This window comes from Notolabrus celidotus, chromosome 15 (assembly GCF_009762535.1).
Source record: "Notolabrus celidotus isolate fNotCel1 chromosome 15, fNotCel1.pri, whole genome shotgun sequence".
NCBI lineage: Eukaryota > Metazoa > Chordata > Actinopteri > Labriformes > Labridae > Notolabrus > Notolabrus celidotus.
In genome coordinates this window covers 33,071,879-33,088,300 of record NC_048286.1, presented here as the reverse complement: position 1 = coordinate 33,088,300, position 16,422 = coordinate 33,071,879, and the positions used below count along the sequence as shown (strand labels likewise).

The 16,422-nt window shown below is 43.6% G+C and overlaps 3 protein-coding genes across 7 annotated transcripts; all 3 read right to left on the bottom strand.

Moving 5' to 3' along the window:
- Nucleotides 1–507: 507 nt before the first annotated feature.
- On the bottom strand, nt 508–2,342 carry LOC117826363 (tripartite motif-containing protein 16-like). Its single transcript, XM_034702360.1, has one exon. The coding sequence runs from the start codon at nt 2,280–2,282 to the stop codon at nt 621–623; it is 1,662 nt and encodes a 553-aa protein (XP_034558251.1). The 5' UTR covers nt 2,283–2,342; the 3' UTR covers nt 508–620.
- A 55-nt stretch (nt 2,343–2,397) lies between these two features.
- On the bottom strand, nt 2,398–9,792 carry LOC117826367. Of its 5 annotated transcripts, none has more exons than XM_034702369.1 (2): nt 8,719–9,792; nt 2,398–2,429 (listed from the first exon to the last, which is right to left on the bottom strand). In XM_034702369.1, exon 1 carries the CDS (start codon nt 9,656–9,658, stop codon nt 8,720–8,722), a length of 939 nt encoding a protein of 312 aa, XP_034558260.1. In that variant the 5' UTR covers nt 9,659–9,792; the 3' UTR covers nt 2,398–2,429; nt 8,719. The 5 variants fall into 5 exon arrangements, with proteins under 5 accessions (XP_034558260.1, XP_034558257.1, XP_034558256.1 ...); XM_034702366.1 differs by lacking the exon at nt 2,398–2,429 and adding an exon at nt 4,778–4,807; XM_034702365.1 differs by lacking the exon at nt 2,398–2,429 and adding an exon at nt 5,025–5,081.
- Nucleotides 9,793–13,841: 4,049 nt separating this feature from the next.
- On the bottom strand, nt 13,842–16,074 carry LOC117826357 (tripartite motif-containing protein 16-like). The gene has a single exon (XM_034702353.1). It carries the CDS (start codon nt 15,979–15,981, stop codon nt 14,311–14,313), a length of 1,671 nt encoding a protein of 556 aa, XP_034558244.1. The 5' UTR covers nt 15,982–16,074; the 3' UTR covers nt 13,842–14,310.
- Between the last annotated feature and the right edge of the window lie 348 nt (nt 16,075–16,422).

The following is a 16,422-nucleotide window of genomic DNA, read 5'->3' as shown; positions in this document are numbered from 1 at the left end:
TCTGTCTTTGATCTCAGAATTCTAGACTTCATTTCAGGATTCAGGCTTTCATCTAAGAACTAAGAGAAAAAACTTCGACCCACAAAACCCCCCAGCATCATGAGTGTCACCTCATTTAAACTATTCACATGAAAATTAGGGAAAATTAAATTTTTTTACCCTTGCAGCAAAATTAATTCTGCCAAACAAATTTCTCTAACCGTGATGATAGAATTTCTACAAATGTACAAAGTGCTGAGAACAAAATACAGACATTAAAGAAAGGTCTGCTGCTTTAACTCTTCAGACTCATGAACCAGATCAGAAACAACAGCATATAAATGCATCAACACAAATAATCAACCAACATTTAGAGCAGAGACAAGTTGATATTTTCATGCAGAGAAATGTCAGTTCAGGAGAACAGAAATCATCATGAGCAGTGAAAGCCTCCATGGCTAAACAGACACAGGAAGGAGTGTTACCACAACAAACTCAAACATTTACTCATGTCAAAGTCCTGCCCACCAAGTTTGATTGACAGCTGACAACAATCAGCTCTCAGCAACAAACAGGAATCAAAATCAAGTTGAAGAATTCAAACACAGAAGTGAACCCACTGTCCCTGAAATGACTTCTGTCTATTTCAGCCGAAGCAACTCAGCTGATCCAAAACAAACAAAGAGTCCAGCATGTAGAGGCTGAGTGAATGTGGTCTGGACTCTGTGGAGGAGAGTCATGGTTTCAGAGACGCTGTAGAAGGACAGAATACCTGCACTGTGATCCAGGTACACTCCTACTCTGGAGGACCGAAGACCTGAGACAGGAGTCTTCACTTTGTTGTAACAAAAGTTGTCGTCACAATCTAAACACCAAGATTTGTCATTACCCCCAAACAAACATTCATTTGAGCTCCCTGCTCTGCTGATATTCTTGTATGTGACTGCTACATAAACTATTCCTCTCCGCTCCACCTCCCAGTAACAACGTCCAGTCAGACTCTCTCTACTCAGGACCTGATACCAATCAGTGAATCTGTCTGGGTGACGAGAATAAGACTGACGTTGATCCATAAATGTTGCTTTTCTGTTCCCATCAGATAATAACAGCAGTGTGTTTGCTGTGTTTGGATCCAGTGTGATGTCACGTGAGTATTTTAAGAACTCAGCTCTGGTCTTGTGCTCTGGTTCTGGTCTTGGTTGTAACAGTAAAACATCCACTCCAGTCCCTGTCTGTGAGATGTTTGTCCATCCCTCTCTCAGAACGTCCTGTAGTTTATCTCTGACTCTTGACACAGCCGCTTTCACATGCTCAAAGTACCTCAGAGGACGGGTCTTGATCCTGGATGAGTGTGTAGATCCACTGAGTCCTGACAGTGAGGGGTAGTCCTGTAGAAACTGGTTGTGGTCCTCTGTGTGTGCCAGCTTCTGCAGCTCAGCGTCTCTCCTCTTCAGCTCAGTGATCTCCTGCTCCAGCTTCTTCTGAAGCTCTTTGACTCGACTCACTTCAGTTTCCTGCTGGGATCTGACCTGCTGCTTCACATCAGAGCGTCTTTTCAACATGAGACGGATCAGCTCAATGAACATCACCTCACTGTGCTTCACTGCTTTATCAGCGGAGCCGTTGATAGCCTCCACCTCCTGTTGAAGCAGCTTCACATCTTTCTCTCTGTCCTGGATTCTCTGCTGGATGTTCAGTCGGCTCCCCTCCAGCTCTCTCTGCCTCTCAGTCCTTTCTGCTGCAGCTGAGACCGTGTCGTGGCCTTTATGTTCGTCCATTAAACAGAGATTACAGATAGACTGCTGATCAGTACGGCAGAACATGTTCATCACCTCATCATGACGAGAGCAGACGTTCTCCTGGAGCTTCTTGGAGGGCTCCACCAGCTTGTGTTTCTTGAATGTAGCTGCTTCAAAATGAGGCTGAATGTGTTTCTCACAGTAAGAAGCCAGACACTGCAGACAGGACTTACTGGCTCTCAGTTTCCTCCCGGTGCAGACGTCACAGGCCACATCTTCAGGTCCAGCATAGCAGTGATCAGCAGGAGCAGCTTGGAGTCCAGTCTTCTTCAGCTCCTCCACTAAATCTGCTAACATGGTGTTTTTCCTCAGGTCAGGCCTCGGTGTGAAGGTCTTCCTACACTGAGGGCAGCTGTAGTATCTCTTCTCATCCTCTGTATCCCAGTGGGTTTTAATACAGTTCATGCAGTAGCTGTGTCCACAGGAGGTAGTCACCGGATACTTCAGTAGATCCAGACAGATGGAACAGCAGAATCTCTCTCGGTCCAGCTGGTTCTGATCCATTTCTCCTCTCAGTGACGGTCAAAGAGTTCCTCTAACTCCAGATAGAAACAGTGTCTGAGCTCTGATGGATGGCAGCGGTCTGCTCTCGTTGACTCTCTGCAGTGAATGAGGTTTTTATGTCTATGCTGTTCACACCCATTCTCACAGCTGCTGACGTGTGAAGGGAGGAGAGACATATTTTGATCAGGTGGAGCCCGAACCTTTAGGAAGAGGGCGGGGTTTTCAGGTTTTACTACTTTCCACAGAGAGCAGCTTGTTACAAAAGACAGGGCGTGTAATCTTTCATAAATCCAGTTGTAAGAAAAAGTATGTGAACCCTTTAGAATGACCTGATTTCTGCATAAATTGTTCATGAAATGTGTTCTGAACTTCATCTAAGTCCCAACAACACACGACAAACACAGTCTGATTAAAGTAATGCAACAACAAAATATATGTTTTCATGTTTGTATTGACCACAGCATGTAAACATTCACACTGCAGGGTGGAAAAAGTATGTGGGCCCCTCCGGCTAATGACTCCTCTAAGAGCTAATCAGAGTCTGAAGTCTGCCTACCTGGTGCCTGATCTATAAGAAGAGATTGGTGGTGTTGGTTAAAGCTGACCTGAGCTATAAAAAACACACACCAGTTTTGAGTTTGATTTTCTTAAGAAGCATTACCTGATGTGAATCATGCCTCTCACAAAAGAGCTCTCAGAAGACCTACGATTAAGAACTGTTGACTTGCATGAAGCTGGAAAGGGTTACATGAGTATCTCTAAAAGCCTGGATGTTCATCAGCCACAGTAAGACAAATGATCTAGAAATGGAGACAGTTCAGCACGGTTACTACTCTCCCTAGGAGTGGCTGTCCTGTAAAGATGGCTTCAAGAGCGCAGAATGCTCAATGAGGTGAAGAAGAATCCTAAAGTGTTAGATAAAGACTTACACAGATCTCTGGCACATGCTAACATCTCTGTTGATGAATCTACGATACGTTAAACTCTGAACAAGAATGGAGTTCATGGGAGGACACCACGGAGGAAGACACTGCACGTTTGAAGTTTGCAAAAGAGCTCCTGGATGTTCCACAGCACTACTGGAAATTATTCTGAGGACGGATGAAACCAAAGTTGAGTTGTTTGGAAGAAACACACAACACTATGTATGGAGAAACAAAGGCAGACTAAAGCCCCGTTTCCACCAAGCGGTTCAGTTCGGTTCGTCTCGGTGCGGCACACATTTTGTGGCGTTTCCATCGACTAAAACCGGGACAGGTCCCCAAATTACCGAGCCGTACCGTCCCACTTTTTGGTACCCTTCTGTTTAGGGTGCCAGACATACTGATCCGACCCCAGAAGGTGGAGCTAGAAACACTGCAGTCCGTTGATTGGTCGAAAGAATCGTCACTTCCTGTGCGACAGCGGTAATAAAGAACAACACATAACCCCGCCATGTTTAAATCTCCAGTGGACTTCAGGAAGATCACTTCTTTTGTTTGGAAAATGGCGTCAAGAAACAGCGTTCCATGGTCGACCGTGGAGGTGCAGACTTTCCTCATGTTTTTCTTCTTCGTTGCATTTATTAGCGCGGTACACTGTGTCGCTGCCATGACATCACGCTGTTATGTAGCTGACGCGGCTATCGGCATCCGGCTTACACGCCGCCCACCAAGTAAGGCACGGTTGGCTGTGGAAACGCAAACAGGATCAGGCGTTACCGATCTGACCCGTACCAAACTGTACTGATCCATACCAGACCGCTTGGTGGAAACGAGCCATAACAAAGCCAACCCCCCCATGACATCAGAGCTCATGGTCTCCTCCACTCAGCTGGATTCAGCATATAAGTCCTTTCCACCCTTGGCCACACCTTTTATTCTACCAAGGAAGTGCCATCCTCCCACATCCAGGTAACTCAGAGACAAGAAACAATGATGAACATGACAGAACTGTGTTTATAATCTTACAGAGTCAAAATGTGTGCGCTTCATTGAAACAATGTGAGACTGAATACAAGAAAAAGAAACGACTACATGGAACCAGTTGTGTTCATTGTGTGTTTGACTGCAAGTTCTAAACAGGTGTTGAAACTAAAGTTGTAAAAAGTGAGCTGAGAGTGTGGCTGGGAAGACGTGAGCACTGTGTGGCTCCAGCCGTCACGCATACAAAGAGCAATTCAAAGTGCTTTACAGAGTTCAAGACACACACACACAGCAAACACTTCAAACATTTTATAAGGATTACAACTCTCTCTCTCTCTCTCTCTCTCTCTCTCTCTCTCTCTCTCTCTCTCTCTCTCTCTCTCTCTCTCTCTCTCTCTCTCTCTCTATCTCTCTCTCTATCTCTCTCTCTCTCTCTCCCTCCCTCTATCTATCTATCTCTCTCTATCTCTCTCTCTCTATCTCTCTCTCTCTCTATCTCTCTCTCTCTATCTCTCTCTCTCTCTCTCTCTCTCTCTATCTCTCTCTATCTCTCTCTCCCTCTCTCTCTATCTCTCTCTCTCTCTCCCTCCTCTCTCTCTCTCTCTCTCTCTCTCTCTCTCTCTGTCTCTCTCCCTCCTCTCTCTCTCTCTCTCTCTCAATTCAATTCAATTCAAATTTGCTTTATTGGCATGAACAACGAGATATTATTGCCAAAGCACATAAATTCATACAGTACATTATATATATTCACAACACATTACACTCACCATATATACATTAATCACACACCATATTCATTACATATTATATTCATCACATACATATCAGCCATATATTACATATTTTATATGCATTAATGAACGATGGTGTCACCTATACAGCATATCTCAATGTCCTCACCCGATTCGGCGCGCTCACAAAACCTCCACCCAAAATCAAACCTCATGGGATGGTGCGTCCCTCAGGCTGTGACAGGCAGACACATATTTAGCAGCCAGAGGAGCTGCTGACCCTTCCCCCAGGAGAACTGACAGTTTCTCTTCTGGGGTTAATGTTGGGAAGTTTGGTACCATGTTAGTAATGTCCCTGTAGTGGGCATCTCTTAGAGAAGAGAACTTGCTGCAGTGGAGGAGGAAGTGCATCTCTGTCTCTATGTCCCCTGTAGAGCAGTGAGCACATAGACGCTCCTCTCTGGGCAGCCATGTCTGCCTGTATCTCCCTGTCTCTATAGCCAGCTGGTGGTCACTCAGCCTGTATTTGGTCAGGATACATCTTTGTTTTGTATCTCTGACACTGTACAGATATTCAGATAATTTATAATCACGGTTTAGGGTCAAATAACAATTCATTCTACTTTGGGTCTTTGTTTGGTTTCTCCAGTGATCTAAATACAGATCTTTGGAGTGCTTCATGATGAGTTTCATTTGGTTGTGTTTTGGATTAGTGCTGATTGGAGTCTGGCTGATTAGCTTCCTCACCAGCTGACTAAGGGGACAGTTTTCAGGGTTCAGCTCTTGGGTTTTTAGTGCTTTATATTGAAGTGAGTCTTTTGGGCTTAAATTTAGATGGGTCCAAAATTTGATTGCCCGTTTCTGAATGTTTAATAGTAATGGGAAACGTCCCAGCTCTGCTCGGCAGGCGTTATTTGGAGTTTTTCTTTGAACATTTAGGATTCTTCTACAGAATTCAGTATGGAGAGCTTCTATTGGGTGTTTGTCCCATGAGCCATGCTCCAGTCTACTGAGGGGGCCCCAGATCTCACTTCCATACAGAGCTATAGGTACAATCACACTATCGAATATTTTGGTCCAGATTCTAATTGGAATGTTAATCTTGAATAATTTGGTTTTTAATGCATAGATTGCCCTCTGTGCTTTTTCTTTAAGTGCATTTATTGCCATGTTAAAATGTCCTGATGCAGATATGTTCAGACCAAGGTAAGTATAATTCTTTGTGTGTTTAATTTGAGTGTTATTCAGAGTAAAAATATATTTATTTTCAAGACATCTGGGCTTTTTTTGAAAGATCATTATTTGTGTCTTCTTAAAATTGACCTCCAATGCCCAGTTCTGGCAGTATTGTTCCAGGATGGTCAGGTTATGTTGGAGACCATCTCTGGTTGGAGACAACAGAATAAGGTCATCTGCATAAAGCAGGTATCTAACTTCTGTGTCTAAGAGTGTGAGGCCTGGAGCTGCTGAACCATCCAGCTGCTCTGCAAGTTCATTTATATACAGATTGAATAATGTGGGACTTAAACAGCATCCTTGCTTCACACCGCGCCCTTGAGTGAAATATTCTGTTCTCTGATTGTTGATTTTCACGGCACATTGGTTGTGCTCGTACATATATTTAATGAGATCATAAACCTTACCACCTATTCCACTTTGAAGGATTTTGAAGAAAAGTCCTTCATGCCAAATGGAATCGAATGCTTTTTTAAAGTCAATGAAGCAGGCAAATATTTTTCCCCCCTTTTTTTGGTGGACATGTTGGTCAATTAAAGTGTGTAAGGTGTATATATGATCAGATGTTCGGTGATTTGGGAGAAAGCCAATTTGACATTTACTAAGAATATTTTTTTCTTCAACAAAAGCTTGTATCCTGGAGTTTAGGATACTACAGAATATTTTCCCCAGGTTGCTGTTGACACAGATCCCTCTGTAGTTATTGGGGTCTGTTTTATTACCATCTTTATAGATGGGGGTGATCAGCCCCTGGTTCCAGACATCAGGAAAGCAGCCTGCAGTCAGCACCATGTTGAACAGTTTAATAATTGCAGTTTGAAATTCAGGAGTACTGTTCTTCAGCATCTCATTCTTGATGCAATCTGTGCCATGAGCCTTTTTGGATTGAAGAGTTTTCAGTTTGTCTGTTAACTCTTTCTGTGTAATTGGGTAATCTAATGGGTTTTGATTATTCTTGATGGCTGATTCAAGGTTGTCTAATTTAGTTTTAATTTCAGTTTGATTAATGTTTAGATCTTCAGGTGGGATACTTTTGTAGAGGTCATGAAAATGTTTTCCCCAGATATCTCCATCTTGTATTGCTAATTGTTGAGGCTTTGTGGTCTCTAAACTGTTCAACATGTTCCAGAACTGACCCTGGTCTACTGCATTTTCAATCTCCTCCAGTGTTTTGTTGGTGTAGTGGGATTTCTTTTGTCTGATGGTCTGTTTGTACTGTTTCAGGTGTTCAGAGTATTCATGTAATAGTGTTGGGTCATGTTGGTTTCTGTGTTTCTGGTTTGATAGCTGTCTTAAGTGTTTTCTCATGTCTTTACATTCCTTATCAAACCATTGTTTTTCAGAGGGTTTCTTATTACAGTGCTGACTGTGGGGTTTCTTACTTTTTTTAAGCTTTGCATCTAATGCAGCTTTTTGGAAGATATTGTTAATAACTTCCGTGGCTTTGTTGACACCTTCAGAGTTACTGTGGTAGTGTGAACAGTTGAATGTGTTTATTGCATGTCTTAATTCAATTGAATTAAGAGCTTGTTCAAATTGTTCAGCACTGTTTGGAGCCCATCTGTATGATTGGTTCAGATTGTACAGCTTACTGGGTTGTTCCTTAATACTATATCTCATGTGTTGTTTCAAGTATACATTAATCTGGCTGTGATCTGAAAGGGGGGTTTGTGTTTGAACAGTGAAAGCACTGAATGAGGAGGGATCCATGTCTGAGATGGCATAGTCAACAACACTTGTCCCAAGAGCTGAACTATAAGTAAAACGTCCCAAACTGTCTCCTCTGATCCTACCATTTAACAAATACAGGCCGGAGGCCCTGCAGAGGTTCATTAACTCTTTCCCATTTCTGTTCATGGTTTTGTCAGGGTTGTTCCTCATTGCTGTAGGTGTGGGGGTCAAAGGGGACTCTTTGAATATATATTTATCTCCTGTGTGGTCTATACAGTCAGGATCTGTACCTGTTCGGGCATTAAAGTCTCCACACAGGAGTATTTTCCCTTGGGCTTGAAGGTGGCATATCTCTGTGTGTAGGGAGCTGAGGAACTCTTCTTCGTGGTATGGTGACTCTGATGGAGGGGCGTATATTGCACATAGATATAAATCTACCTCGCAAATGTCTATGTGTTTATTAATTTTTAGCCAAATGTGGTTTTTGCTTTGTTTAATGATTGTTATGTGTTTGGTAATATTAATTTTGAGCCAAATTATTATTCCTCCTGAGTCTCTACCACGGTGTACTGTTTTCATCTTCACTGAAGGCACTATGATTTCATGGTAGCCTGGGGGACACTGAGTCACTGTATCGGATCGACACCATGTTTCTAACAAAATCAAAATATCAATATCCTTTATATTATTTAAGAAATCAGGGTCTGTGGTCTTAAGACCAAAAGTGTTAGAGTATAAACCCTGAATATTCCAAAAGCTTATTTTGAAGGATTTCATTTGTGAGAAAAAAAATAATAATGAACAAATAATGAACAAAACGAAACAGATGAAAAGTCTAATCTGGAGCAACTACTTTGCAGTTCATACTTTCAAAATAAGCTCACATCTCTATACCTCATGTTTGCAGTAGTCTGTTGCACAGAGTGTGAAGCATATCTTTGATCACCCCCAGTTCAGTCATTGATGCAGTTGATAGCAGAGGAGCAGGATTGTTCATCACAGACGCATATGTGGTCTGTCGGCGATGGTGGAGAGGTCCTCTGTATCTGGATGGGGCAGGGGGGTGGGGTGTGGGATGGTGGCGAGGTACTGCAGGGGGGCGTGGTGCTACAGGGGGGCGTGGTCCTGCAGGGGGGTGGGAGGCAGAGGTCCTCCGACTCTCCTGTTGGTATCTCTGTTGGTATCTCGGTGGTCTGTAGTCCCTGGGAGCAGAAGCTGTGTGGGCGAGGCTGTTGGGGTTGCGATCAAGGGTAACATCCTTCAATGTTTTGGCGAATGTTCTCACCCCAGCCTTGTTCAGGTGTATCCCATCATAGAGGTGCCATGTTCCGATGTTGGTGTGGTGGGCCAGGTGGATGTTTGGGAAGGATGCACAGTTCCTTGAGATCTCCATGTTGATCTCGTGGATGACATGTGGAGGGGTGTCCGTTCTGGGGAGAAGAGTGGAAACAATCACCCTGCTGTCCGGGAACTCTCTGGAGGCCCTCTCAGCTACCTTAGTCATAGCCTCAGCAGTGCTCTGGTGTAGACTGTGAAGGTCATTGGTGCCTGTATGCACCACGATGTATTGGGGGTTCCCTAATGTGTCCTGGCTTAGCAGCTCCATGGCCTGGCCTGTGTTTCGGCAGCGTTTGGCTGATGTACTGAGACCAGGAAAGAGACGTTTGGTGTCCAAGTATTTCCCATTGGAGTCCATGAGTAGGACCACCTCAGCTTCTGACTTGGTTGGTCTGTCAGGGCTTCGCTCAGTGTTATGTAGCTTTTGGGCTGCAGGAAGGGAGTCTGCAACATGGGGGGAGTTTTGTCCAGTGGGGGAGTCTCTTGGAGTGAGCATCGGAGAGGTGGGTAAGAGTTGTGGAGAGGGAGAGCTGCCCGTGTCGGGGGGACTTGCTGTTTGGGCATCAGGGGAGAGGGCAGGTTTTGGTGCATCTGCATGTGTATGGCTGGGCAAAGATACATGATAGCTTTTCTTCTGCAGTTGCTCTCTCATCTCTTGTAGCTCTCTGTTGAAGTACAAGTCTCTGTTGGTTTCATCCTCCTTCATTTTTAGGGCCTGAGCTCGTAGCGAGGTGTTCTCCTCCTCCAGCTCACGTACGGCATCTGTCAGCTGTCTGAGTCTCCTCTGGGTCTCCCTCAGCTCTGTAGTGGTGTTTTCGTTTTTACTTTTCATCTCCATGATGGCCTCGTGGCTATCCTGTTTTACCAGTTGGAGTTCATATCTTAGCTGTTGGTTGGTATCAGACTCATTTTGTCTGGCCAGAGTGAGCTCCTTGAACTCAGTAAAGTCCAGCTCCAGGAGCGACAGGCTCTCTCTTAGTTGTTGCAGGAGCTTTGGGGGCGTTGGAGGGGCTGGGTGGGATGGACTGGTCGTTGGCTTTAAGACTGTCTCTGTGACGCCTGTGACCGCTGTGTTATCCTCCTCTTCCTGATCGGATGCCAGGCCTCCTACAGTGCTGCTGCTGGTACTGGGTCGCTCTCTCTCAACCTGTGCCTTCATCTTGGGGAAGAGCTCCTCAAAGGAGTTGAGGCTTGCCTCATTTCCCTGTACTAGTACTGTCCCCTTTCTAGTGTAGTACATAAAGGTGAGAAGAGGGTTGTCCGTATCAAGAGTCTCATCCTGACACACAGTTAAGCGACCTCCACGACCAACACCTTCTTTGGAAACGTGTGTGTAGTTAATACAGATGATCTGCTTCCATGTCTGAATGAAGTCTGTATGGAACAGGATGTTGTTTTTGATTTTTTTGTTGTTGCAGAGGATGTAGTCAGCAAACAATTGTTCTGTATTGGACAGGAGCGTTGCCTCTTTGTGCTTTTTCTTGGCTTTGGCGCTGTTACAGTTAGCAGGGTACACCACTTCTCTGCTGTAGTTGTTGTTTGGTTCCATCTCTTTCAATGTTATGGAGGTGAAGTATCTTTGTTTTCTCTCGCTTTTCCTGTTCCTGTTTCCTGCTGTTTTCTTTACAGCCTCTTTTCTTTCCTCACCTCCAGTTTTTGTATCAGGCTAGCAGGGTGGGTTGGTTTGCTTCTTGCTGCCTTCCAGGTTGAGATGTCCTGGGGATCTTCTCCTTTTTTTTTGGTGTCAGGATGGATTTTTTGTTGTTATTTTCCTTTCTTTTCCATTCCCTCTACCTTGATGTTGCTTTTCGCAGGTTTTCAGTTTCTTCTGTTTCGTTTTTTCATTAAAAAGTTGAAAATTTTCAGGAGCTCATTTTGTCTTTTTAGTTTTCACACCTTGTTATTGTTCCTTACTTGTTATTTTATTCTCTCTCTCTCTCTCTCCCTCCTCTCTCTCTCTCTATCTCTCTCTCTCTCTCTCTCTCTCTCTCTCTCTCTCTCTCTCTCTCTCTCTCTCTCTCTGTACTTATGTAACTTAACGTACATAGTAAATAGTGTTGGGTGTTATTATTTATTTAAAATAGGAGGGATTATTAACCCTCCTGTTATGTTGCGGGTCAAATTGACCCTTTTTAAAGTCTATTTTTGTAATATATGACTTCCAAACCAGCTAAATGCAGCATAAAAATCTGGGCATCATGTGACAGAAGAGGTGTCGTCTTAATTTATCAACATCACTTCATAAAAATAACAAAAATCAAAATTTAAAATAAAATAAACAAAAATCTATGTCAAAAAAACAATTTTATACATATATAGGTCTTTCCAATGTACATTAAAAAGTTTTAACATGAATTTTACTGTAAAATGAGTGAGTTATCCTCATTGAACCATGATCTGTGAGGATTAAAGAACACCAATGGACCAAATCTTGATTTAAATGGTTAGTGATGGAGTTAAAAATCAGATTAAAAAAATGTGTTTTGGGATTTTTTGGGGTTCTGACACTTTTGTATAATTGAATATGCCCCGGGTCAAATTGACCCAGGAACATTATTGCTGTTCCAGAGAAACGAACATAACAGGAGGGTTAAAAATGATCAGTTAGTTAGGGAACCTTTTATCTTGAGGAACCTACGAGTGCCAAGAAAATCCCCCTCAAAGTATATGGTTTGTAAGTTTAATGGGGGTCCATTAAGTCAGTAACGTGCGTGTGCATGTCCGGTCCCCCAGCAGTCTAAGCCTATTGCAGCATGACTAAGAGCTGGTCCAAGCCTGATAGGAAAGTTAAAGCCTGAAAATTGTAGACCTTGTTTTTAAAGCTCCTCCAATAACGACGAGTTGAAAAATGTGACTGCTGCATTTCTATTTGTGGTCTAAATTGAGACCGCAGCCTCTCCTCGTTCCCCCGTGTTCTCACAGATTAGCACTAATTCAGTAAAACGCTACAGTCCAGTCTGAGTTTAAAGAGATCCGCAGACAGGTACCTGCACCTACTCTGCTTCCTCTTTCCCTCTGTGTTGGAACCATTATTAGTTTGTGGTGTTGTCACTGGGAGGCGCTGTGAGCAGCACCCAGAGTGAGCTCCCAGAGCACATTGAAGGGCAGCACTAATCAGCACAGGTGTTGGACACAAGGAGGCATGTGGTCTTTGCCCGAGGTGAAAGGCCTGATGGGATGTTTTGTTAGTTTGGTCTGTTTCATCTTCAATAAACGGATCGACAAATCCAACACAAAGACTTTGGACTGCTGGAGATTGTTTTCAGCACAAAGAGGACGCGTTGGGAACTCTCCTTCTACAGACACGCCTGCTTACCTCGCCAAATAAAGAAAGGTGTGTCCTCACCATGACTCAGCAAACATGTACCATCATATGATTTGATCCTAAACATGACTCACACTCTTGTTTGTCCCATTTTATCTTTAGAAACGTGCACATCTTGAATATCCAGTCTTCCCGTAACAAACGCCGCTCGCCCCTCCCCTCAGCGTTTACAAGAAACGCCACCAGTTCTTTGGTGTGTCCACAAACAGTGCAGACACACACACACACACAGACACACAGATACACACACACACACACACACACACACACACACACACACACACACAAACACACACACACACACACACACACACACACAGCGTGATGAGTGCTCGGGTCAGACTCTCTCAAATGTTCCTCGTGTGTTTCACACAAAGAGAGAGAGCTTTCTGTTTTGATGCCCCTAAACTCTGAACTCTGCCTCTGGACATTAAGACGGCGAGCTCTCTGAGTGTTTTTAAAAGTAAACTTAAGACTTACCTTTTTAATCTGGCTTTTAATGTGGAGTCATTTATTTTTAGCCCTGGACTGCATTATTATTATAATCTTTGTTTTAACATTTATTTATCTTATTTATTTATCTATTTATTTCTTGTATTTATCTGATCTTTTTCACTTGAACTGATTTTTCATTTGGGTTTTTACTCTTACTTATTTTATTAATTTAACTGTATTGATTTTATTTTTTAGTATTTTATCTATTTTTGTCTTTTTTATGATTTGACCGTTTCTGTTGTTTTCTGTCTCTCTGTGTTTCTGCTTGTTTGTATGAAAGGTGCGTTATAAATAAAGTTGAGTTCAAGTGTTTACAAAAAAAGATTACTGTGAAATATTCCTCACATCCCAAAGACTTCAATTTCTTGAAATGACTGAAATTCTCAGACTTGTATTTTTCTGGGTCCCGGGAGGCTGGACCTAAAGTCACAGTTCCTCAAACCTCAAAGACTCTATCCCAGACATACAAACTACTAACATCCAAAGACAGTTCCACGGCAATTGATGCTGGATCTCTGAGAGACTGAGGAGTTCAGGAAGCGGGCCACAGACAGACCACCACAGTGGCTTCGGGTAGAGAGGTCCAGGATCGGGTCCAGGACTTTGGATTGGTCTGTTTCTTTGTTGTAATTCCAGATGTGATTTTCCAGATGAAAAAAGAAAGGGAGCCCCGCACTAACTAACGAAGTGAAGGAGAAAGAAACAGAGCTGACTGAACTCCAAACCTTTTGACTCCCCTGAACTGAACTTTAACACACTTTACAAAGAGAGCTGCATCTTTACAACTGAAGAAGAAGAACCAAGGATTCAAGAAATGAATCCTATTAGTATCCAGAAGAAAAAACACAAGAGTGCACAGTTGAAGTGATGTTGAGTTTTACTGGTCATTTCAAATTCAAACAGAGCTCTGAACAAACACACAAGTTAAGGACATTTGTTAATAGCAAGTCTTATTATTTTCTGATTGTTTATGTCTTTGTTCTTTTTTGGGGCTTTAAAAAGGAACAAAGCTCAAAGTTCAAATTCACACTGTTCTGAACTGTGAATCAATCTTTTCATTGTTGCCATATACAGTCGTGGTGGAGTTTTGCTCCCCGTCCTCCTCCTGAACCTAGATATAGATATTGGTGGATTGTTCATTCATTGGTATTTGATCCATTTCATGGTAAATAACAGTTACAACAACAAAGGAGAAGATGTCAAAGTCCCGCCCACCAAGTTTGATTGACAGCTGACAACAATCAGCTCTCAGCAACAAACAGGAATCAAAATCAAGTTGAAGAATTCAAACACAGAAGTGAACCCACTGTCCCTGAAATGACTTCAGTCTATTTCAGCCCAAGCAACTCAGCTGATCCACAACAAACACAGAGTCCAGCATGTAGAGGCTGAGTGAATGTGGTCTGGACTCTGTGGAGGAGAGTCATGGTTTTAGAGATGCTGTAGAAGGACAGAATACCTGCACTGTGATCCAGGTACACTCCTACTCTGGAGGACTGAGGACCTGAGACAGGAGTCTTCACATTGTTGAACCAAAAGTTATAACTGTTGTTGACACAATCTAAAGACCAAGATTTGTCATTACCCCCAAACATACATTCATTTGACCTCCCTACTCTGCTGATATCCTTGTATGTGACTGCTACATAAACTGTTCCTCTCTGCTCCACCTCCCAGTAACAACGTCCAGTCAGACTCTCTCTACTCAGGACCTGAGTCCAACCTGTGAATCTGTCTGGGTGACTAGAATAAGACTGATGTTGATCCATAAATGTTGCTTTTCTGTTCCCATCAGATAATAACAAACATGCGTTTGCTGTGTTTGGATCCAGTGTGATGTCACGTGAGTATTTCAAGAACTCAGCTCTGGTCTTGGGCTCTGGTTCTGGTCTTGGTTGTGACAGTAAAACATCCACTTCAGTCCCTGTCTGTGAGATGTTTGTCCATCCCTCTCTCAGAACGTCCTGTAGTTTATCTCTGACTCCTGACACAGCCGCTGTCACATCCTCAAAGAACCTCAGAGGACGGGTCTTGATGCTGGATGAGTGTGTAGATCCACTGAGTCTTGACAGTGAGGGGTAGTCCTGTAGAAACTGGTTGTGGTCCTCTGTGTGTGCCAGCTTCTGCAGCTCAGCGTCTCTCCTCTTCAGCTCAGTGATCTCCTGCTCCAGCTTCTCCTGAAGCTCTTTGACTGGACTCACTTCAGTTTCCTGCTGGGATCTGACCTGCTGCTTCACATCAGAGCGTCTTTTCTCCATGAGACGGATCAGCTCAGTGAACATCTCCTCACTGTGCTCCACTGCTTTATCAGCGGAGCCGTTGATAGCCTCCACCTCCTGTTGAAGCAGCTTCACATCTTTCTCTCTGTCCTGGATTCTCTGCTGGATGTTTAGTCGACTCCCCTCCAGCTCTCTCTGCCTCTCAGTCCTTTCTGCTGCAGCTGAGACCGTGTCGTGGCCTTTATGTTCGTCCATTAAACAGAGATAACAGATAGACTGCTGATCAGTACGGCAGAACATGTTCATCACCTCATCATGACGAGAGCAGACGTTCTCCTGGAGCTTCTTGGAGGGCTCCACCAGCTTGTGTTTCTTAAATGGAGCTGCTTCAAAATGAGGCTGAAGGTGTTTCTCACAGTAAGAAGCCAGACACTGCAGACAGGACTTACTGGCTCTCAGTTTCCTCCCGGTGCAGACGTCACAGGCCACATCTTCAGGTCCAGCATAGCAGTGATCAGCAGGAGCAGCTTGGAGTCCAGTCTTCTTCAGCTCCTCCACTAAATCTGCTAACATGGTGTTTTTCCCCAGGTCAGGCCTCGGTGTGAAGGTCTTCATACATTGAGGGCAGCTGTAGACTCTCTTCACATCCTGTGTATCCCAGTGGCTTCTAATACAGTTCATGCAGTAGCTGTGTCCACAAGAGGTAGTCACCGGATCCTTCAGTAGATCCAGACAGATGGAACAGCAGAGTCTCTCTCGGTCCAGCTGGTTCTGATCCATTTCTCCTCTCAGTGACGGTCAAAGAGTTCCTCTAACTCCAGATAGAAACAGTGTCTGAGCTCTGATGGACGGCAGCGGTCTGCTCTTGTTGACTCTCTGCAGTGAATGATGAACAGAGAGTTATCTTGGTGGATCAGAGTTCACTGTATGGAGGACAGGAGGAGGAGTTCTCCGTCTTTGAGAGCGGTAACAGTCAGGATGTGTTCTCTGTGGTTTACAGCCTGCAGTAAAAGTTGAACTTTGACCTTTGATACTTTGCTGTCAGCAGTTTGATATGAAATGTTTGTCCTTCTTTTATATTTGGTGTAAAGTTTGTCAGAATAAAAAGCAGTCAGTGTTTCATATTTTGAAATACAGAGTTGAGTTTTGTCATCTTTCTTCCTGCGTTCAGATCCTCAAGACCTGTTAGAGAACTTTCATTCAGCTCTTGTCCCGAGGTGG